This window comes from Mangifera indica, unplaced genomic scaffold (assembly GCF_011075055.1).
Source record: "Mangifera indica cultivar Alphonso unplaced genomic scaffold, CATAS_Mindica_2.1 Un_0009, whole genome shotgun sequence".
Taxonomy (NCBI): domain Eukaryota; kingdom Viridiplantae; phylum Streptophyta; class Magnoliopsida; order Sapindales; family Anacardiaceae; genus Mangifera; species Mangifera indica.
Genome location: NW_025401101.1, coordinates 474,607 through 499,007, shown reverse-complemented (window position 1 = coordinate 499,007; position 24,401 = coordinate 474,607). Strand labels below are relative to the sequence as shown.

At 33.9% G+C, this 24,401-nt stretch overlaps 3 protein-coding genes across 3 annotated transcripts; all 3 read right to left on the bottom strand.

Annotated features, from left to right (window-relative positions):
* Nucleotides 1-12,790: 12,790 nt before the first annotated feature.
* LOC123205597 lies at nt 12,791-16,583 on the bottom strand. Its single transcript, XM_044622586.1, has 3 exons — nt 16,396-16,583; nt 13,727-13,760; nt 12,791-13,613 (listed from the first exon to the last, which is right to left on the bottom strand). Exons 1-3 carry the CDS (start codon nt 16,418-16,420, stop codon nt 13,355-13,357), a joined length of 318 nt encoding a protein of 105 aa, XP_044478521.1. The 5' UTR covers nt 16,421-16,583; the 3' UTR covers nt 12,791-13,354.
* Nucleotides 16,584-17,469: 886 nt separating this feature from the next.
* LOC123205594 (nuclear transcription factor Y subunit B-1-like) lies at nt 17,470-18,577 on the bottom strand. Its single transcript, XM_044622584.1, has one exon. It carries the CDS (start codon nt 18,404-18,406, stop codon nt 17,762-17,764), a length of 645 nt encoding a protein of 214 aa, XP_044478519.1. The 5' UTR covers nt 18,407-18,577; the 3' UTR covers nt 17,470-17,761.
* Nucleotides 18,578-18,880: 303 nt separating this feature from the next.
* Nucleotides 18,881-23,809, bottom strand: LOC123205592 (probable methyltransferase PMT26). The gene is made up of 9 exons (XM_044622582.1): nt 23,680-23,809; nt 22,311-23,313; nt 22,076-22,225; nt 21,168-21,438; nt 20,836-20,946; nt 20,573-20,747; nt 20,110-20,382; nt 19,559-19,753; nt 18,881-19,435 (listed from the first exon to the last, which is right to left on the bottom strand). The coding sequence occupies exons 2-9, from the start codon at nt 23,280-23,282 to the stop codon at nt 19,207-19,209; spliced, it is 2,376 nt and encodes a 791-aa protein (XP_044478517.1). The 5' UTR covers nt 23,283-23,313; nt 23,680-23,809; the 3' UTR covers nt 18,881-19,206.
* Nucleotides 23,810-24,401: the final 592 nt, after the last annotated feature.

Sequence of the window (24,401 nt, the reverse complement as noted above, 5' to 3'; positions counted from 1 at the left end):
AAGAGGATGAAGAGGAATCTCCCCAAGTAATGTTGTTTGGTAAGTTTTTAAAATGGATGAGAAAGAGTAAAAAAAAGTTTCAAATAGCAAATGAGTAAGCATCAAAGGAAGAACATGGTTAAAAAGAGAAAGTAATCCCTATTTTCAAAATAAGTCGATGATTAATTTTGGAGCATGAAATATAAGGGGGTTCAACTCCCTCTTAAAATAGAAAGAAATAAAGCTTTTCATGGTTAGGAATAAGTTAGAAATTATGGTTGTGTTAGAGATAAAAGTAAGGGATGAGAATTGTGAGAAGATAAAAAGAACTATTTTGGTGATTGGGACTATATAAAAAATAATGACTTACATCCAAAAGGTCCAATCTAGGTGGCTTGGAATCAAAAAATGTTTCAAGTAAGAAAGAGTAAAAGATCAGTGCAAGCTTTCCATTTGAAGGGTAGAAATCTTTCTATCCAAGAGATTTTTTATGTAACTTTTGTTTATGGTCTAAATGACTATAGTGATAGAAGAAAGTTGTGGGATGAGATTGTGGCTTACTTTAAGACTATCCAAAATCATCTTTGGGTTATTTTAGGTGATTTTAATGATATAAATGAGATGAATGAAAAGAGAAGGGGATTAGATAGGTAGAAACTCACCGTGAAGACCTAAACAATTGTAGCATGCATGCTTATTTGAAGGACCGTAGGTACGTGGGATCTTACTATACTTGGAATAATAAAAGTAAGGAGGATAAAATGATAGCTTGTAAATTGGATAAAATCCTTGTCAATAAAGTTTGGCTTGATAAACAGTTGAACTCCATGGGAATATTCCAACAAAACTCCTTATCTAATCACTGATTATGTGTTTTCCTCGATGGTGACTAAAGGGAGAGAAGAAAGTCCTCCTTTAAGTTTTTTAACCATTGGGTCGATCATTGGAACTTTATGCCATTTGTGGAAAGTGTTTGGAGAGAAGATGTTTAGAGAGACCTTATCCTTAGTTCATAGTTGGGACTTCCTGCGAGGTATTTTTTATGGTGTTTAGTTATTACTGACCTCAATTTGCTTGGTCAGGTACTCTGTGGTGCTTATGTTCAAAGTTACTTTATTAGTGTACTTGTCAATGCGTTGTTAGCAGACTTAGCTTGTTTTATTTTTGTTGCCTTTTAATTGCTATCTCACCGGGGGTATGTATATATCTCCTTAAGAGAAATGTGCCTTTGTGTTGTCGTTTCGACTCCTTTCCTTAGCTTGGGTGTTTGTTCATGGCAAGGCTTTCTTTCCTTAACCTAGGGGTTTGTCTCATGGTAAGGCATTTTTGGTACTAATATATTATTTTAATTATTGAAAACACATTAATGTCTCATTAAGAGCTTTTCTTTGGGATATTCTTTTGTTTTTTTTGTTTCTTGTGGTTTGTTGGTTTTGATGCTTTATGTGTTTTGTTGGTGTCTTTGTGCTATTTTTGTTTTTGCCCTTCTTGGTTACTAACTTTCCCTCGGCTTAGTTAGCTCTCGAGTATGAGGTGTGCATGGTTGGTGTGTTTGATCTTAGCCCGAGGCTTTGTTCGTGGTAAGGCTTTGGCTTTCTTTCCTAACTCGGGGTTTGTCCCATGGTAGGCTCATTTTGGTTATAAATTTTATCTACCAAAAAAAACACACCACGTTTTCCTTTTACCTCTCAATGTTGGTGAATTAAATGGCTCTTTCGCACATTGCCTTTTTTAATAAGCTTGATCAGCTTCTCCTTGCTTGTTGTCTCTATATCGAAGCACATATTATTCTAGTCCTTACAAAATAATATTTTAATTACCAAAAAAAATATACGGTGGCTCCAAAACAAAACTTGCTAATGTTATTTCTCAAGGTGTCCTTATTCCATCTTCTTGAGCAATTAAAAACACAATTTTGTCTAGAATGGGGATATACTACTTAGAACTAAAAGAAATAACACTGTTCCAAATTTCTTAGCTTATTTCACATATGAAGATAAGGTGAACTAGGTTTTCCTTTCCATAGTTGCAAAGATAACATGTGTTTTGTTAAATGATTCCATACCTCAAAACCCCCTCTTTTATGGCCATCCATGTGATTAAAGCATGTCTAAGGTAATGCTCTAAGTTCAAGTCATGCCAAATCACCCTAGTCTTCTTTATTCTAATTTTTTCTCATTGAATATATTAAGAACTTGCCTTGGTGATGTGGGAGCCAAATTGTGGTGTCTCCTCCTTTACTAGTTAGGCGACATAGTAGATTTAATCTCCATCAGCTTCATGGAATTAGTTATAGGCCATTTCCATCTTCTATCCTCAATAATCTCTTTAAACGATCCCGAAGATTAGCAAAACTGGTAGAACATTAGAACTTCTAAGGTAAAGGCTTAGGTTTAAGCCTTTGTTACAATTATCAAACTGTAACACCTTTTCCTAAAAGTACTTCCCAACGAAGGAGAAATGTTACGAATTAATATCTAGAGCGTCTATTTTTTTCTTTTTAAAATACTTTAAAATAAACGCATCACTAAAAGTGTTTAGAAAGTATTCCAAGAAAATTGAAAATTTGGAAGCGAATAAAATATATATATACTTATTTGAAAACTCATCTGAAAGCGTCTGAAAATAGGGAGTAATCATATACAACTACACAATTATCTCAAAAAAGTCAAAAGTCAAAAGTCGATAAGAACATGCTACTGTATGCATGTAATATAAACCAGAGATAACTTGTTCTAGCCGGATCTACCTATGCTGACCTAACCCTGCCTCGCAGCTACCTCGATCACCTGTACCTGTAATCATGAAAGAAAAGGAAGTGAGAGATAAGAACACTTAGTAAGGGGAAAGAATCAAGTAAACTATTATATCAAGTAAACTATCTTCTTTCCTAATCTAACTCACTCTCGGGACTCAACCTCACACTAAGTGTTTTTATCTCTCACTTCCTTTTCTTTCATGATTACAGGTACAGGTGATCGAGGTAGCTGCGAGGCAGGGTTAGGTCAGCATAGGTAGATCCAGCTAGAACAAGTTATCTCTGGTTTATATTACATGCATACAGTAGCATGTTCTTATCGACTTTTGACTTTTGACTTTTTTGAGATAATTGTGTAGTTGTATATGATTACTCCCTATTTTCAGACGCTTTCAGATGAGTTTTCAAATAAGTATATATATATTTTATTCGCTTCCAAATTTTCAATTTTCTTGGAATACTTTCTAAACACTTTTAGTGATGCGTTTATTTTAAAGTATTTTAAAAAGAAAAAAATAGACGCTCTAGATATTAATTCGTAACATTTCTCCTTCGTTGGGAAGTACTTTTAGGAAAAGGTGTTACAGTTTGATAATTGTAACAAAGGCTTAAACCTAAGCCTTTACCTTAGAAGTTCTAATGTTCTACCAGTTTTGCTAATCTTCGGGATCGTTTAAAGAGATTATTGAGGATAGAAGATGGAAATGGCCTATAACTAATTCCATGAAGCTGATGGAGATTAAATCTACTATGTCGCCTAACTAGTAAAGGAGGAGACACCACAATTTGGCTCCCACATCACCAAGGCAAGTTCTTAATATATTCAATGAGAAAAAATTAGAATAAAGAAGACTAGGGTGATTTGGCATGACTTGAACTTAGAGCATTACCTTAGACATGCTTTAATCACATGGATGGCCATAAAAGAGGGGGTTTTGAGGTATGGAATCATTTAACAAAACACATGTTATCTTTGCAACTATGGAAAGGAAAACCTAGTTCACCTTATCTTCATATGTGAAATAAGCTAAGAAATTTGGAACAGTGTTATTTCTTTTAGTTCTAAGTAGTATATCCCCATTCTAGACAAAATTGTGTTTTTAATTGCTCAAGAAGATGGAATAAGGACACCTTGAGAAATAACATTAGCAAGTTTTGTTTTGGAGCCACCGTATATTTTTTTTGGTAATTAAAATATTATTTTGTAAGGACTAGAATAATATGTGCTTCGATATAGAGACAACAAGCAAGGAGAAGCTGATCAAGCTTATTAAAAAAGGCAGTGTGCGAAAGAGCCATTTAATTCACCAACATTGAGAGGTAAAAGGAAAACGTGGTGTGTTTTTTTTGGTAGATAAAATTTATAACCAAAATGAGCCTACCATGGGACAAACCCCGAGTTAGGAAAGAAAGCCAAAGCCTTACCACGAACAAAGCCTCGGGCTAAGATCAAACACACCAACCATGCACACCTCATACTCGAGAGCTAACTAAGCCGAGGGAAAGTTAGTAACCAAGAAGGGCAAAAACAAAAATAGCACAAAGACACCAACAAAACACATAAAGCATCAAAACCAACAAACCACAAGAAACAAAAAAAACAAGCCTAAACAAAGACGAATATTGACACATCTAAATTAAGCGCAATAATATTGTTCTTATAAGATCTTTGAATGTTTGATAAAAAAGAGACTCAAGCACTCACACAATCCCTAATGGTAATGACAATTCTTTCTTTTGAAGACCATCCTTTACTATAGAGCACATTGTTCCTCTCCTTCCAAACATAATACAAGGCAACCCTAAACAAAGCTTGCTTACCAAATGCAAGAGGGAGTCTCTATTCTAACGGACAATAATATTGTTAATTAAAGAAGGCCACGACATATTGGGGGCTGTTAAATAAGCAAAGATCGGCTTCATAGTTCTAAATGGAAGCAAAGAAATGGCATTGGAAGAAGAAATGTTCCAAAGATTCTGGGGTTGAGTTGTATAAGCCACACACATTTTGGGAAATCATGCCAAACCTGTGGAGTTTGTCTTTGGTCATAAATCCATAATGCTTAGCCCCATAAAGAAGAAGTGTTTTTTGAACCAAACAATCTTGTGCCAACTCACTCTCAGCTTGGACTCTTTAATGTTCCTCAAGCCCCTTTAATCAGAGAATTTACCATTAGCATTAGAAACCCACCAAAGGATGTCTTCACCACTTGAAAGGTCTTATATGGGGGTAATCTTGATGTCCAATAAAGCAACTGAATTTGTCACTAGCCAATGCCATCAACCACCTTTGATAATTTCTTTCATTCTAGTATAAATGTAGAGGCTTGCATCATATACCACACAAGAGCCAAACCTAGCCAATAATGAACCCAACGAGTCCATAAGTGAGTATTTTGCCCATCCCCAATCATGATCTTGATATTTTCCTTAACACACCTTTTAAAAAGAACCAATTTCCTTCATGCCCAAGAATAATTCCTATTAGGTTTAATAACCCAAAAGCTCTTATTCCCAACTCTATTATCCCTAACCTAATCTACCCATGAAAAGTTGTTATTGTCGTAAAGAATCTTCCATATGCGTTTGATCATGGCAACTTTGTTCCAAGATTTACTTTTCATGAGTTATAGGCCTTCATTCTTTTTAGGCAAGCAAATGTCATCTAATTGCTAGAGATAGTCTCATCCTCCATGTTTGTACAATACTAATTCATTGAAAAAGCTCTAACCCTTACAAGGGTCTTAATTTCCATAATCAAGGCTACAATATCTTTGGACTTTTGGAAGAAGATTATATTATTTCTTTCCCTCCAAATAAGATACGCAACAACCCCTTAACAAAGTTTGGTCATTCTATGTTTGAGTTTATCCACCTTCAATCTTTAAGCCTAATATAATCTTTCCAAGATATGACCAAATAGTTCAAATTACACCAACTAAGAACCTCCCTCCAAATCCTTCTAGATACAAGGCAAGAGAAGACATGATGATTTAAGGACTCAAGAGGCCTATTGCAAAAAAACACAATCTTGATTAGTAGAAATACCAAACCTCATGAGTTCATCTGTAGTAAGCAATCTCCTTTTCATGGCAACCTAAACAATGGTAGAGTGCTTAGGAATATGGTTCTTACACCACAATAAACTACTCCAAGAAACCGTTTAATGCTTAGTTCTAATTTTGTCCCAAGTTAAATAGGAGATAAAACTTCCAAAACTATAAGCATTCCACCTCACTACATCACTTCCTCTTATTGGAAAGAAGGGTGTTTCCTTTTTAATCTTTATCAACTCCTATGAATTGGCACTTGGCCAATACTAAGTACTTTCCCTAATAATTGTTTTCACTTTTGTCATTTTACCAAGACCAGTGTCATAGATCATTATCTCACATTATTTCTCTACGAGAATGCCAAAGGGATGCCACTTATTATAGAACAAACTTATTCTATTACCATCACCAATAAGGTAATTTATATAATCCTTGGCTATGGTCCTAAGCTTTAGAATACTTCTCTAAGCCAGTAAGTAACTTTGAAAGATATGAACTTGCCAAATAGACTTGTCTTTCAAGTAATGTCGATAAACCCAATTAGCCAATATAGAGTCTTGTTTTGTAGTAACAATGTTTTACAAATGTCTTATCATAGTAGCCTTGTTCTATTCAAAAGTCCTCATTATGTCCAATCCCCCTTCCTTCCAACAAATACACAAGTCTTCCCAAGCAACTCTTGCCTTTGCATTGATCTTTAATAGGCTTGCCCAAAAGAAAGATCTAAGAATTCTTTATATGCTTTTGTGAATGGTAGAATGAAGAATGAAGAGGCTAGCCTAATATACTTGGATGCTAAAAAGAATCGATTTGATCAACATTAAACTCCTCGTATAAGGTAAGAACTTGCTTTTCCAAGAGTTCATATAGCCAAGAATTTTATCCACAAAGGGTTTTGTAATGTACAGTTTTTGTACAAAGAGAAAAGGAAACAAGTATACTTTTTGATAAAGAAGATATGAGGAGATACTAAGATTAAATTGATATGGTGGCAAAGCAAGAATTAAGGAAATTATATATTGGAGGATTATTATCTTTGACCCAAAAAAAAAAAAGATTTTAGGGTTTGATAGATTTTTTTTTTAAATACGGATTTTTTTTTCTAAGGGTACATTATTTGCATACTCATATAATAGACAAACATACGAACTAAATAACTATAAATTTTTTTATTAATTAATTAGATAAATAACAATTAAAAATGTCAAATTAATTGACTTTAGGGCATTTACCCTAACATAAAATGCTCTTAGTCTTATCATCCATATTGTCTCTAGTAAGCTTATTGGCCATGTCTTAAGATAACAGGAATTTGATCAGCTCCCTCAAGTCTTCAAGGTTGACATTTGTTCTATAAGAGCCATTTACCACACTATTGAAAAAGTTGACAAAAGCCTCTTTGACCTTGCCCAAATCATTGGAAAATAATGCATTCTCAACTATAATGCCAGTTATGGAATTAATATTTCTTCTGTCGTTGATTTATTTGAAAAAGTAGGTTGTGTTTTGTTCTCCTTTGAGCCAATGCACCTTAGCTTTCTGTCAAGATAAGGATTATTCTACCCACAAAAGTCTCTAAAACTCATCTTTCATAGCTACTTCCTTCTAAGCAAGATCATCATTAGAAAGGGACTGTTAAATCCAGATTAGATATTGTTTAAAGCCATTCTCACCTCGGTGATCTTATCAAAGATATTACCATAGTCTTTTTTGTTGAGAGCTTTAAGATTGCCCTTTAATCTCTTTAGTTTACTGATAAGTTAGTACATAAGGCTGCCTTCACTTTCTTCTGACCAAGAATCTCTAAAATTGCTTTTGAACCTCTTATAACATGTCCACATATTGAAGAACTTGAAAGGGATTTTTCTTTGCCTCTCATTAGTTGCACTATCCATTAAATAAGAAGAGTGATTCGAGATAGATGAATTGAGAATAAGTTCCCTATGAATCTTAAGTCATCCAAGTTGGTATCTCTATAACAAGCATTTAAATCTTTATTATAAAAGTTGCCTCATTGACTTCTACCATATTTTCATTCCTACATCTCGTAACATTAAAATCACCCACCACCAGCCATGACACATCTTTGATAAAACTAGTAAGATGGATAAGTTTGTCCCACACCAACCTTTTTTCAAAAGTGAGATTAGAGTCATAGATAATAGTGAGTAAAATATTCAACCAATCTTTGTGAAGGCATATGTTATAGTTCGTAAATTAAGGGTTTATATCAATGATGATAACTCTACAAGTCTTAATTGTCCTAACTAATCCATATTCTACCATTGGAAAATATCTAAATTACTCATATTTTCCCAATCATCCTAATAAAATTTACTAACTCTTTCCAAGTTACTACTTTTGACCTTAGTTTCAAGGATGGCCATAAATTCCACTTTATTAGCTGCTACAAACTTCCTAATCTCTCTTTGCTTAATAAGGGAATTAAGACTGTTTATGTTCCAACTAGCAATTATCATTGGGGAAGAGGGATCGAAAAGCCAACCTTCTTTTGCTTAGCCAATTTCTTCCTCTGGTTCTTGCTTAATAAGCCACCTTGATCTTTTTTTAGGTCCACCTCATCTACTTTTAGCTTACTCCTAAACGGCACAATAGATGGTGAAACATTTGCATCCAACTCTTTATCCTTGGTTTGCATCTGCTTACTGCCCATTTTGAAACCTTTACTATTAGCTTGCGTAGGGAAGTCTAGCTTATCTTCAATAAAATGTTGGGTGGCTTGCTTTTCCTTTTCCAATGCTTGATTGGCCGTATGAGAATCCAAAGAAAAAGGGTTGTAGTTTCCTTATCAAGGCCAAGAATTGAAATAGAAGATGCATTCTTATCACAATTATCAATTAACACAACTTTTGGGCATTCATTAACAGTCTTAGTATCGAGAGTAGTAAACTTGTTATTAAGAATAATAGCCTTGGTCACCTAATTTTTCTTACGAGTAAAAGGTTTGCCATTCAATTTAATAATTTTTTTGACAACAACTCTAAATATATTATCATTTAGCTTAGATAATTCACCTGAACTAGTCTTTCTTTAACTTAATGAAACCTTAACGTTAGCTCGAATAACCTTATTTCTTTCTACCTCCATAGCTTCCGTTCTTTTCTTACACTCCCCACTGTTACGTCCAAATGTCATACACACATTACACTTGATTTGTCTCCAAGCATACTCTACCTGAATCTTTACCTTCTTCTCATTTAGAAGGAACAAATTGATTTAGTCCAAGAATTGCTCATTCACACTCATTTCAACAAAAATGCGCATAAATTATAGTCTATTGCCATATTCTGTGACAAAATCCATATAAATGAGACTGTCAAAGACACTAACAACATGGTTAAACCTCTTTGTGTTCTAATAATCTAAAGGAATACCATAAAATTTAACCTAAGTCACCACCCTGTTGATATTCTTTGCCACTATAGAGAGATTCTTTTTCTACCTATGCACAAACAAAGGTTGACCTCTAATTATTCATGTTTCCTTTTCCAAAATTTTCATCATACCTTCCACCTCTTTAAACAGTAGAAGATAGATGCCCATCCCCATAAAGATGACATCCTCTAAGCTAAAGTTGGACCAATTTCAAGTTGCAAGTTTCTTCACTTACAAAAACATAATCCTTCTACCCATAAAGAATTTAACTAGATGACAAAATGTCAGCGAACATCTCTTAAACTTTTATAATATTATAGTTATGTGCAATTCAATCGTTTCATCAACCAACATATCCTAAGGCTAAGACATAAAAATATGTATATCTCAGTAGTTCCTCAGTATAAACTGATACACATTATGACTTACATAGATTTAGCTACAACCTTATCCCACTATAACTATAGATTCAAGTAGTTATGAATGTTATTCATTATTCTCATGTGAGATATTTTCTCCTATGTTCAAGAGTAACAAATCTTTTATTGATCAACCATAGCCTTCATGTATCTCATGCTATAGTCGTTCACTATTTTTATGATACCCTGGTTACGGTGGTATATTGGATAGAGTCAAACCATATTGATCTTTACACGAGACAATCTACCAACCTCTAGTGGTGTTTAAAGCATTTGTTTCATAGACACTAGAGCAACCATCCATATGGATATCCTTTGGTGGGGTCAATCTAATGAGTATGTTTATAACGTGCACCCATGTATTGCACCAAGTATCTACAAATAACTTTGACACATAAAAACTATTATCACTTTCTGTAGGATCACTCAACACTATAATAATTTCATTATCATTACATGTGCCCTTGTTCATTGTAATGTAAAGATTACAGATGTTTCTAAAATGGTTACTTAACGTGTATATAGGGTTCTCACGATCAGTCATCTAATCCTTTTGTCATAGTTTTATTATTCTAATAGCATGTTATTCGCACAACCATATAAAAGGACACATATAAATTGAATAACAATTAGATCCTTTATTAATTAATGAAATGTAAAATTACAATTACAAATGCTAAATCAATTAGCTCTAAGGCATCTACCCTAATAGAAGCATGTAATAATCCTATCGCTTTCGCTAAAGAGGAAAACACAAAAAAACCAGATGGAGAGAGAAGGAAAATGATAGGAGTTTGAATTTGAATTTAGACTACCTTTTACTAGAGAACTTACAATGTAATAACAAAGAAAACATTACAACGGATAAGCAAACCACAGTGATCGAAAGCAAACCCACAACCAGAAGACACCTGAGAATACAAATGCAAATAGAACAAAGGAACCGAACTGCAACCTAATGCATTAAATCAAACCACTAAAGCAAAAATGAATAGAAACAAATATGAGCAAACCAACCAGAGAAAGAAGTAAATGGAACATAACTAAAATCAAGAATTTGTCTACTGATAACTAGTAAGGTCATCGAGGAAGAGGGTTAGCACTTAAAAGGCTATCAACTAGGGATGGTTAATAGGATGGGTCATGGCAAAGGTTGGCTTGGTTTGAGTTTAAATGTTAAAGAGAATATATAACAGTTTTCACTCTTTTAAGAATAAGATTGACTAAAGATAAACTAAGAATAAGGACAAAACTGATCAAAATAAGGTTGTTAGAAACTAATAGGGTCATCAAAGTGAGAGGTTGGTACCAAAAGTGTCACCAACCAAGAAAAAATAGGTGAGAAAGGTTTAGCAAAAAAACAAATAAGCTAGGTTAGGTTAAGTGTAACTTGCATCAACTATCTAGAGAGAAAGGAGAGGAAATTTTAGAGAACACCTTCACTTTTTTCAATTTAGTGCAACATAATATTACTCAAAAGCAATTTTTATATTGGCCAAATTCTGATCAAAATCTCTCATAAGCAACAACATGTTGCCATTATCCGCCTCCTCTTCATCCTTAGCCAAGTCTTCATTCTTATCATCATTATCATCTTTTATTTCTTGATAGGTTTCTTTAATGGCTTGTATCTCTTTAAGTGTCATCACTCTTCGATTGAGGCAATTTGCTTGGAAATGCTCATAACCATGGCACTTGAAGCACTTCCTAACATTTTGGTTTGATCTTACTGGGTGAGATTGTCTTTAGGCTGATCAAATACCTTTTTTTTCCCTTTGTTCCTTAATGATGGCTCAGGTTTAGTATAAGAAGAAGACCATTTGGAAAATAAAGTCCTTTTGGTAAATGTTCTAGTGGTCGGGAGTCTCATGGCCTTTTTTTGTTTTTTATCCTTGATAGCAACTTTACAAATATCACCAAATGAGGACTAAGGTTGTAACTCTACTATATTATTTATATCTTGCCATAAATTACCTAGAAACTGAGCAATGGTTTGCTCTTTTAATTCAGACATTTCACTTCTTATTATAAACTTCTCAAACTTCCTAATGTACTCTTTTACACTATCATCCTCTTGTTTAAATGTATAAAGCTTAAGGTATAACTCTTGCCTATGGTTCTCGGGTAAAAATCTTTTCTTAAGTAATTTTTTAAGTTTTTCCCATGATCTCACTTTATCTTTCCCCTCTTTACTTCTTTGCTTTTTAATATTCTCCCACCATAATGAAGCATAATCTTTGAATTTCAACATGGCCATATTACACTTTTTTTCATCCGAATATCCCTTATACTCAAACTCTTTTTGGATGACATAGAGCCAATTCACAAAGTCATCCAGGGTAAGAGTGGGCATTATCCATCAGTCTCATTCTCCTTCTAATCCCCTCATTGTTACTTGACTCACTAGAGATTCATATCTCCTCTTTATAAAAAGCGAGTGAAGGTGGTTCCTTAGATGGTCTTTAGTGATGGTATGATTGATAGGGAGGAGGTGATGGCGCTTAGGTTTGTTGAGGTGGGTGTCATGTTGGGTTTTGGTTTAGGTCCCTAACAAGCTGTAAGACTTGGGCTAGTTGTTCTCTAAGTTCATTGATTTCTCCTTAGACTTTTTGGTGGCCAAATTGCCAAGGATAGTGTGAGGATGATGATTCATTCCAATGAGACATTTTGTGTTTGTAAGTGTAGGATTTTGGTCTCAGGTTTAGGTGTTGTTTTTCTTTAAGGTGTTTTTAAGGCTTCTAAGGAAGAGTTAAGGTGGTGTTTAGGCCAAATGTGTCATAGTAAGGGAACAGTTGAAGGTGTTTTGGTTAGTGTTTAGATAAGGTTTGAGTACAGTAAGTGGTTTAGAAGAGATATCACACATAAACTTCAACTAATAAGCAAACTTGACCAAGTAATTTCTAGCCACAACAAGTCAAGAACTCACCTTTACAACTAAAGCTCCAATACCAAATGATGCATATATCAAGTACAGATACTTAATTAAGTTTTAAGTGAGTTAAAATGCAAAACTTCCAAGTATGCTTAGCTTAGAAGTTCAACCAACCAAAAGGGAACACATACACAAGCAATGGTTAACTTAAAAAGACCTAAAATGCTTCTGAGGCTTAAAAGATACTCCACCGACCAAGGAACCCACCACCTATCTCCCAATGAAGAGAAAGGATAAAGGCACAAGTATTTTGAAAAATACTTAAGATAACTTTCATTCATGCAAGTCAAATGAGTTACAATGAGTTTTTAGTCTTTATAAGGGCTACAAACTACAAAAAACTAAGCTAAATTTGAATTCAAACAATAATAAAGTAAGGCTCTTTGAGATCTCAACCCAAATAACATTAGATTATGTGACATGCTCAAAAAGGAAAGGGGATAAGTGGTTGCCCAAGGTGTCATCCTTAGCCCTTGCTGAATTGGGTAATTCTTAAGCTTGCTAATTGTCATCTTTGTCTCTTCCACTAAAGCCTCCTTTGACTTGATTGCAATTCCCATGATGAACTAATATGCTACAAATAGAGTTCAGTTACACAAAAATTAAAACATAATTTAATTAGACACACAATTAACTCTATTGGGCCTATGTGCAAGTTTGGATCCAAGTGATCAAATTTCACTTAAATGAAAGACTTGAGCCTATTGAAGCTTGAATGGCCAAATGGTAAAGAGGATAAGCTTGGGCTTGGATTTGCTTGTTGAAGCTTGAAGTGTTGGAACTTGATTATTGAATGTAGGTCAAGTTCTTTTCAATCTTAGGCTAATAAAAGTGTTCCTTGAGCATCTCTTAGGTCTTGTGAATACCAAAGTGACCTGGCAAACTTCCACCATGAGTCTTTCTTATCAATACATCCCATAAAAGCCATATTTGGAACACATAGCCGATTGCACTTGAACAAGAATCCTTTTTGCACCATGTAGTCTCCATGAGCTCTCTTAGAACACTTATTCATGATCTCAATCATCTCATTATTTGTACCATAATGCTCCTTCATAAGTTGAAAGCCCAAGATCCTAGCATCAAGAATGGAAAACAAAGAGTGTCTCCTTAAGAATGCATCAACAACCATATTAACAACACCTTGTTTATAAGATGAAACAAAAGACGATGATTAGAGGAATTATACCCATTTGGCATGTCATGGATTGATCTTGTGTTGTCTGTTGAGGAATCATACCCATTTTAGTATTTTTCACATATCTCTTATTAAAAATTAATATAAGAATTTAAATGTAAAATATTTAATTAACTATTAAACCTAATATAATATAATACATAATTAAAAATTTTCAATTGGAAAAAATGAAAAAAGTAATCAACTTGGATTTCAGACTTCAAATCAAAGTGAATGTTTGTATAAGCGGTAGGGGAGGGAAATCGCAAAATTAAGGTTAGGAATTAAAAAGAAAAAAATATTGTTGGGTTTCTTTTTAAATGGTAGTGATATTTTCGTAAATAATTAAAAATAGAAAGGACAATTTTGTTTTTTAAGTTTAGCCAAAAATTAAAAAATATGCAATCATAAAATACAACGTATAATTTGCGTTTAATATGGAAGGCGTAAAATACATATTTAATATGTTTTGGATTCAAAAATTATTTTGAATGTGTTTAATATGCGAATAATACTGGAACATAAATAATATACGTATTTACTAACTAGGATTATGACCACCTTAGAGGAGCATTTCACCATACTCCTTCATTTTGTTAATGTAATCACTAAAACTAAGATTGTTTTTCTTAGTGGTTTGAAATTTTTGACACGAAGAAGTTAAGATTTGGAGTCTAAAATAAGCTCATTCTCTAATGTTGACCAAATCTCATTAGCAACTTTGCACTTAGAGATTACGCTAAACATGCTCTCAGATATTGATAACACTAACCAACTAACAAGTTGTTTATCTATTTTCAGCCGCACAATATAGTCAAGATTGGTTTGCTTGGTAACAATTGTCTCTTCAGCTGTGACAAGTGTTCTAATTTGGATAAAGGGTGCAGGATAAGCTGAGAGACCTAATAGATGACTCTCTAAATTATGGGCTCTTACGACTAACAGTAGTTGGTACCTCCAAAAGCTAAAATTAGATATATTTAGCTTAGGTGTAATAGCTTGGATATTAGATGAGAAAGTAAACTTATTGATAGAAGAGGGACCAAATTGGCTACCACTAGCGTGAGGACTTAGATTACTGTTTGAAAACTCTTTCATGATTAAATTCAAAATTTAGACTTAAAAACCAACAAAATAGTAGGTTTTCTTCTTTTTTTTTTTTTTTTTTTGGGCTAAGTTAGTATTATTAACAAAGCAAAAGGACCACAAGGGTTCAAAAACAAGCAAGCCAGCTTAATAAAAGTCGGAGAAGAACAGCAAAAATAGATCATTTCTAGGACAAACCTCTAGCTCATGGCAAAAAACCCATAAAACACAGCCCCTTCTTTCCTAATCCATCCAGCTCCTAAAAACAAGATAGAAAAAAAGAGAAAAGACTCAAAAGCTACAGTAGAAGCGACTACAGCAACCTACCCACTCTTTTGTACCTATATAATTTGTACCAAGAAACTTATCAAGCAAATAACTACATCTATACAAGCTAAGTCTAAATTTATACAAGTATAAATTAACCACAGCAAGCAAAAAAAAAAAAAAAATCAGCATATTTGATAACTAAGAACACAACTTGCAGCAGAGCACCATCTGACATGCTGAGGAGAAATGCAAGAACTGTCATAGATTAGGCTTGTAGCAGAGTAACTTCTAGGATGCTAAATGGGAAAATTAAATCTTTGACTCTCTAAGTTGTGCTTGGCATAATCAACCACCAGGCAATACAGGGAGCAATAGGTGAGGCGAAACAAAATGGTAGATTTGATAAGGAAGTAGGCTAATATATCAGAATACAAATTTTTTAATGAATTACCGAATAGTCAAGTAGAAGCAACAACCTAAAAAAAATTCATTCTAACACAAACATGTTGTCAATCAACAGGCACTAACCAGATCAGCTTAATTTTGCAACTAATAAAGTCAAATTTTATCAAAACATAGTTTTTAAGTTGTCTTCTGATTAGCACTAATCAATTATACACAATATACTCTTCACACTATTTTGCACTGCAACACGTGCTACATAAGTATTCAGATCAAAGATCATGTTCAGATTTCAACCAACATGTTTTAGCAAACAATATCATCAAATCAATGTTAATTCGCATAGTTCTAACATATCCATCACACAAGAAGCAGTACCAATATTAATACATTTAAGCTAGCTAGATCAACATATTTCAGCACACATCAACATCAAATCACCTTTGACAAGTAGTTCTAACAAGGACTTAAGTCAACACAAGCAGTCTAACATACAACATCATGTTCAATTTGAAACCTATACTTGAACATAATAGATGTAGCAATTTTAGACTTGATACAAGCAAGGACATCAATCAACAACCAGATTATTAGTGATAAGCAACAAAGACTCAATGAAATACTCATGATCTACAGTTAAACAGAACAGATCTAGAAGCAGAAATAACAATCAAATGTCATATTATTATCAGTAAAGGCAAGAATAGCAATTAACAGTCATGTTATTACCAACAAAATACACATCCACAACAAGATACTCAAGATCTACGATTAAACAAGATAGATCAAGCATTTCTAGGCTCAACACAGTCAAGAACAACAAACAATCGCCAAACTATTATCAATGAAGATAAGGAAATTAACCAAATGTAAGAAAACTAACAAGATGTTTATGATCTAGAAGATTAGGAACAGAGAGTTACCTATCGCACTGCTACACTTGTTCATTTACTATGATAGTCTTACCAGGACACACAACAGTGGTCTCGACTCTGATACCATACAGAGAATCAAATAAATGATAAGAAAGCAATGTTTCAGATCAACAAATACTAGCTAGGGTTTCGAGGAACACACATAGAGAGAGAAAGAGAGCGTTTGAAGTTTTATTAATTTTGCAAAAAGTCACCCAAACAAATATTTTTCGGGTTTATATACAAAGACTTTCTAAAAATTGTAGATTGACCCTTTGACTTTTTTGACATTTATAAATTGCCTTGGGTACAATTTCACTCAAGAACAACACTCTTTGGATGTTTACAACACACTCAATGTTTACCAATAACCTTGAATGAAATTTTTTCACATCAGAGAATGAATATATATATATGAACAGCAAAATGTGAAGACATCTTCAGAAGTTTAAATAGTGCTACCTTAACAAAACATAAAAGTCAAAATTAATATTTACTCTCAAACCTTCAATTAACAAGTTAAAATTTTAAAGAAATTTTATATCATCAGGTTTATATAAAATTTATATTTAGCTTTCACTATTTCTAAAATTTGGCAGAACTTCTTTCAATCATAAAAATCGCTTAAAAACAATTTCATTGCAAAGAATTCTATATACCAAAAAAAAAAAAAAAATTACAATGAGAATCATTCATTTCCCCAATCATAAGATTTCTTACGTTTAACTAAGGATCACATTAGATATATAAACATAAAGGCACTATAATTTAAACCTTTTATTGTAAATTGATTAAACATATATTACAATCATAAATCAACATAATTAGGAACAGTCATTACATTGATAGACATGAATTCAATTACATACTACATATATAAACCTTTCTTCCATATTTTAACTTTGTAAAAAAAAAAAAAGGAATCATTTAAATAAGTTAGGAAGCAAAAGAATTAGGAATACTAATTATAATGTCTAATTCTAATGATACAATGAAACACTACTGATTTGAATCGATAAAAGAAATTGAATATTATTATATACAGTATCATGCCTATAAATGCAGACAACAAAAAGGAAAAGAAATAATTCCAAGGCAATGCTAACTATAAAAGGAAATTTAATTCTAATAATACAAAGTTGAGAACACTTAAGATTATTGATATCTCTAACAGGTACATAGCCTAGCTATATTTATACATAAATGTATTAATTCTAATCTAATTATTGTAAAGATTAAGCAACCAAATTGTTCGAAATAAGTATACTCTTACATTCCAATTTTTTATATTCAATTATGTATCATATTTATATATGTATTCAGTAACATTATAATAAAATTAAAAACGGGAAAAATGTTCTCTTTCTCTTGTTTCTCACCAGTGCCCCATAGAATCAATCTGGTCTTGTGGCTGCAACTGTTTCTGAATGGAAGTTGGGGAGAATGGTAAGGAAAGAGATTGATCAGTTGGCACAAATGGTGGTTGACACATTAGGGGTGTGGAGGAGTATACACTTGCATAAGGTACATTTTGATCTTCTTGTTCATGTTGTTGGTGATTCTGAGGTACTGATCTTTGATCCGATCTTTGTTGCTTGGGAGCATTAAGTTTATCACCTTCAATCTCTCGGTATTTGCTTAGATATAGTTTTAATGGACCGACGTAATTCTCAAACCCTAGGGTGGTGATTGCCCATATAATGTCATCACCATTGATAGTTTTTCGTTTTTCTCGTTGACATTTATCTGATGCTTCACCAGTGACGAAACTTATGAACTCAGAAACACACTCTTGCACGGTTTCTTTTGCATCTTTCGAGATTTTCCCATTTCCAGGAATCACTTTTTTCATTATCCGACCAACGTTTGCAATGGGAAGAAACCTGTCTTGTTCTTTGTTGGTGTGGTGGTGATGATTGTTGCCGTTATTGTTGATGCTACCTGTGCTTTTTACACAAGGGCTTTCTGGGCTGCCTCCACCGGGCCCATGAGACCCATTTCCATTATTGTCCTCTTCCATTAATTCTCTATTTCCCCTCTCGTTGTTTGAGAGATGGGTTTGCGTTTGGAGAGTTAGATTATGAAGGTGAAATTAATAATGAAAAAAATGCCGTATAAATAGGCAAGTGAGATGAAAAGCTAGAAGACTTGGCTCATTTGCATAAAACGACTCCCCGGGACTCGCTCCTTGTATGAAGTAGTTACTTGACTAACTACCCTTTCATATCATCTTGCCACTTGTGTCTTTCTCCTTAACTACTCTCCCTTCACCCAAAAATGGCAGCTTTCTAACATACATGTAACATCATATTGTAATCTAAATTGTCGTACTTGTAACCTCAAACATTGAACTTGCAATGTGAATTCCAATTATTATAACAAAAATGTGATGCCACAGTTGACATTTGCATACAAAAGCGATCTTATAAGCAAATGGGTTTATTTCAATTTCCCCTGAGATATTGCTTAAAATTGGAAATCAAGTACAACAGAGTTTAAAATACGTGTCCTCTACACTTTCAAGAATTCAATTGTAAATCAAAAAATAAATTTGTTTTACAATGATACCACAGCAGGCGCTCAAGTGCTTATCTTGTGATAAAAATAGCCAAATTTTTTTTTAAGTTGGACACCGAGGAATTTAACAAGAGGAAGCACTGGATATGAAAAAAAAAATTTTGAAGGCATGATTTTGACAATAATAACCTACTCAACATGATACACGAAGCCAACATAATTGCAATTAGCAACAGAAACAAAAGAATATATAGTCTCAGCATTTTGGCTCAAGAAATGAAGAGCTGAGAGAGCAGAGCGTGCTTAAGCAAGAGCAAACTTAATATCTTCCCACTGGTTGGGTCGCCACATGGACTTTTGCACACAGAGCAACCCCTCCTTGTCTTTCGAGTAGGTCATGCGAACCTCCCATTTCAGAGATTTAAACAAACTCTCCAATTCATTAATAGTCTCAACATTATCACGGACAACTAGCTTTCCTTCTGGCCTGAGGATACGATCAACCTCAGCAACTACAGCTACTAAATTGCACCTGTGCGATCATTTAACATTCCAGTATCAGAAGACAGCACACAAAAAATGATGCACTGGCGAGTTCTAGCAGTATCACCAGTAAGGAATGAAAGAAAATGTTTCTGTAAATGCTGGTACTAACCTCTTCTTAACCTTGGAGAAAAGATGATCAGCATGAAGAAGATCATATGTTCTAGGATAAGTGTTAAATGACTCACACCAATCATGATATATACCAAAAAGACCTCTTTCATAAATAATTGGGAGTGTATCTGCAGAATCTACTGAGACAACATTTAGGACCCACAAATTGACATCTTTCAGGGCGGCAGCAAATCTGAATGCACAAACACAATATCAGAACAGGGCAAAGGAGGAAAAAGGACATCATAGTTTTTTAAGAGAATCTGCTAAAAACACCCAAACCCTACTGAAAAGAGTTTATGGCTGATGTTACCGCAACATTTGATCCACAGAAGTCGATCATTATTAGTTGAACTAAACACATTACTTGACCAGGCCACTAGCCCATAACAACAAATAATCATACACAAATTATTAAAGGTCAAGTTAAACATGCATTAATCTTTTTTTTTTTTTTCAGAAAGAAAGAAAAAGTAATTAGGCAAGATTGAAGAATTATTTTTCAGAGGATTTCATATTTTCCTAGCATATAAGGCTGATTTTGCTTACCCTCCATAGACAGATCGCATGTCCATGACATTTCTCACAGATGACCAATCTATACCAAGGCCATTTAGATAAGACTTGGACACTACGCGTTTCCATTGTTCAGAATCTGCAATGAAATCTTCAGGTGCAGATTTTCCATAGACCCCAACTTGGGAACTCAGCAGCCAGTATGGGGGTTTCTCTAACCTTGCAGGCCACTGCTCTGGCCACTGTGACCCACGTTCTAATGAATCTACTGGCACCTTATGCATGCAGGCTTGCAGTGGAACATTCCTAAGAACAATAAATCAAATTAGTCTGTAGGACAGCTAAGAGCAATCAATGTCATAGCAAACAATATCACTCTGGAAAATGTAGCAACATTTTTCCAATTTGGCGTCAAGGTAACCTTCCTGTTTCCCAATCCATTGATTTTATTCGGTGTGTAACATAATTTCTTTTTCTCAGTGAAGAAGATTATTACCATGCTGCATTTGGATCATCAGTCTCTGGGCACATTGAAGGCTCTTGTTTTGATCTTTTCTCATAGCACTCATTAGTTGTGGGCTTCTTATATATTGCTATACCCACTCCATTAACTGAATCATTACTGATGGACACAAGTTCCCAGCACATAGCTTTTGTTAGCTCAGACATAGCTGCAAAAAATTTCACAATAATTTGAGTTGTTAGAATCAATGAACCTTTCAAGGAAGATTTGAATATGTTAAGGTAAGAATCATGTACCATTCCAAATCGCAACATCTTCATCAACCTTTCGATAAACAGGAGTAGCAGACCACACAAAGAAACCACCAGGTCTCAACAAACGATTGAGCTCCAAAAGAAGTTTCCCACCTGCATAATGCAACAATTAGAATTAAAAAAAAATGAATGCCAAAACCTTCGTATGAACTTATAACATAGAAATCACTACAGTTTGTAAAGGGAGTTGCTGCTTAGAGACATAAAATATCAAAAAGTGAAACATTAATGTAAATTTCCAGAAAAAGGAGTGCCTTCAGAGATAAATCACAAACTTTAAATGACCTCCATTTCATCTGATTAATACTCTATACCTTCTACATGCCATGGGACTCTGCAACGTGCACAGTGGACTATATCAAAAACTTTGCCTGGGTAGGGAAGTCTCTTTGTTCCCATAACAGCTGATATACCAGGGATTCCCCTTTCAAGTGCAAACTGAACTTGGGCTTCATGTTCATCTTTAGGAGCAAATGACATGGTCAGAACATCTCTATCAAAAAGAAAACCTCCAAAGCTGGCCACCCCACATCCGACATCCAATACAACACGAGAACGTCTTCCCCAGGCAATGTCAGGAACAGTCTGCATAGTGCACATATATTGGTATCAAATCAAACTTGTAAGACAGTGGAGTAGACAGTTTTTAAAGTAAAGAAATGATGGGTGCCCACCCATAAGTCCACATTTACTTATAATAGCCTAGCTATGCTAGTAGATAACAATTAGGAGTATAAATATCAACTGCCAAAGCATTAAGACATGAACATGCACTGGATTATAAACAAGCAACTGAATTTAAGGATCTTCATGCACAAAGCAATTCCTCCCTAACGTAATTTCCTAAAATCTGATTTGAGATTAATATTCTTCTTAGCAGGTAATACCAACACTCACATGGCTTTGCTTACAACTTTCAAATAAAATACTAGAATTATTAATTACATATACTAAAATAGAAAACATTTTTGCTGCATCTAGCTTCCAGTTTGGGTGCACATGCATTCACCAAAAGATATTGAATAGAAGTATATACATGTACCTCAATATATATATAAAAAAAAAACAAATGTAGTCCTTCAGTGAAAAAGAAATAGAAAGGAATGGTGAGAAAACAAGAAGCAATATCAAAGAATCCACCATGCAAAGCCAAATAGATTTGCAAAAGGAGCAAAACCAGCTTATAAAGTAACCAACAGTAATCATTAATTGAATTGCTCACCTCATTTATGAAGTCGATATAATGGAGAGCACCATGCGTAAACTGGGTTCCACCCCCTGGGAAAGTGAGGTACTCCCCATCAACTTTCACCCAATTTTGGTGCCCCTTCACTACCGCAAGTTTGGTATGGGGAACATTATAGTACCAGATCTGTAAAAACGCAACTTAACAATCATCTTAACAAGAAAGGAAAAACACATAAAAACAAAAGGAACATGATTTTTTACCAATATACCTTTTCCCTGCTAGTAGGCCACTTAATAGAACGTCTGTATCCTTCAGGAAGGGGAACAAGGCAGGTGGGGGGTTCTTCAGGGCAGTGCCTCTCTCGGTGTTCATAATGCTTAGTAGATCGAAGACTCTTAATCACTTGAAAGTTGTCAAGGCATGGGATGAAATCAAACCCTGCAGTAGTATTGCAGAGTTTCCAATCATATCCACTTTGATTCTTAGAAGATAACTGAGCTTCCTTTTCATTCTTTGACTCCGTTGCTTGCGTTGACCAGGACCCATTTTGTGTGGCAGTTTCTTTTGAAAGCTCCAGCTGAGCTCCAGAAGGAAATACCTCATTCGAACTCTGGTTTTTCGATTGGTCATCCTCTTTCTTATCATCAGAGATTTTCTCTGACTCCTTGTCTTCATTTTGGTCCACCTTCTCCTGTATCTGGCCATCTATACTTTCTCCATCCTTTTTATCATCAAAGTTCTCCTCTGACTTTGTCTCATTCTCATTTGAATTCTCCTCAGAATTTCTTTCACCAGTATCAGTATTTGTCTCCCCAGATTCTGAATTTTCTTCAGTCTTAGAAGCCCTATCATCCATTTTATTCTCATTATTTTGTGTCTCCATATTCAGTCCATCATCTGAATTAATTTCCTCATCAGACTTCTCTTTGTTTACTTGTGTATTTCCATTATTTTCCTTCTGAACAGAACTATCTCCTTTTGTCACATCCTCAGGCAAATCGCCGGTGTTATCTTCAAACTGCTGAGTATTACTCTCATTGCTCTCCACCACCTGTTCCTTCACCTTACTTTTCTTCTCCTGAGCGGGCACATCTACATTCTGAACTGGTGCTACAGACGAAGACGTCATCATCCAGACTCCAACCAAGCAAAGAGCCACAAACACAACAACAGTCACAGTTGGCCAGTAGCTCGACGAAGATCTCCTATTATCTATCCTACTATATTTCCCTAAAGCCATGATTTCTTTAATTCAAATAAAAAATCCACACCTAAGGATCAAAACAAACCAAAACTCAAATCATCAAACAAAGTCAACCATAAATCAAATTAAACAACATTAGATCACTCCAGTCTACATTAAATCACTAACTCACTTGATATAACAAAACACCCACTTCATTAAATGAACCAAATTCACTCAGATCCATGCTAAATCACTAACCTACTTGAGCTTAAATCAGTAACAAACATCTACTTAATTTTAAACCATTATAAAAAAAAAACCTGTTATGATTGAACGCACAAGTTAATTCTAATTCACTTCCAACATAAATTTATCAAATTGAACTTAGATCTACATCAAAATCAGGTTACTTTTTAAGAAAAAATGAAAATGTTTAAACAGGTTGTTGTACCTTATTATTGAAAGAGCACAGCAGGGGCAGATCTAAGGGGGAGTGGAGCTGAGGCTTTGCGAGGTTTCTACTTCGTGAAAGATATATAGAGGGCGATTTCAGGAAGTGATGATTTAGTTGAATTTAGAAAATAAAATATTTATATTTCTTTTTTCTTTTTTTCCCCTTTTAATTAAATTATGACAGAGACAAAATATGTAAATTATCGCATTTTGCCACGGGTGAAATTCAACAGTGAGCCAAGTTTTAAAAAAACAGCCGTCATGAGAGCAAGAGTTACAACAAATCCTTTCCAAGGTCTAAGCATAGTAAAAATATATAAAAAAAATATTATTTATCAAAATATATATCTCCTAAATTTATTAAAGTATATGCTAAAGAGAGAATAACATAAAAAAAAAAGAGAAATATAATAAAATAAACAATAGTAAATTATTTAAGCAAAGTTTTCTATTTTTACATATTTAAAATAAAATTAAAAAAATATACATATAATTGGTCAAAGGGTATTAAGATATTTATATATTAAACTAATTAATTTTTTAATATTTGTTGAGAATGATCACTTCCCATTTGAATTAATTTTTGTATATTAAACTACGATATCATTTTTTAAGCCAAAAGGTCACATAAAATTCTTTAATTTTCAGAATAAAACATATTAAATAACAAAAATATATTTTGTTATTTTTAATAATTATTAAAATTTTATAAATCTTTCC

Bases quoted from the DNA above. Each gene is read 5' to 3' on its own strand.
- LOC123205597 (XM_044622586.1), bottom strand. From the start codon at position 16,420: ATGAACAAGTGTAGCAGTGCGATAG. The intron at 13,761-16,395 runs GTAACTCTCTGT...ATTCCTCAACAG, and splicing joins CAAGTGTAGCAGTGCGATAG to ACAACACAAGATCAATCCAT. The intron at 13,614-13,726 runs GTATAATTCCTC...TCTTGATGCTAG, and splicing joins ATCCATGACATGCCAAATGG to GATCTTGGGCTTTCAACTTA.
- LOC123205594 (XM_044622584.1), bottom strand. From the start codon at position 18,406: ATGGAAGAGGACAATAATGGAAATGGGTCTCATGGGCCCGGTGGAGGC.
- LOC123205592 (XM_044622582.1), bottom strand. From the start codon at position 23,282: ATGGCTTTAGGGAAATATAGTAGGATAGATAATAGGAGATCTTCGTCG. The intron at 21,439-22,075 runs GTGAGCAATTCA...TGCACTATGCAG, and splicing joins ATATCGACTTCATAAATGAG to ACTGTTCCTGACATTGCCTG. The intron at 20,748-20,835 runs GTACATGATTCT...AATTTTTTGCAG, and splicing joins AGATGTTGCGATTTGGAATG to CTATGTCTGAGCTAACAAAA.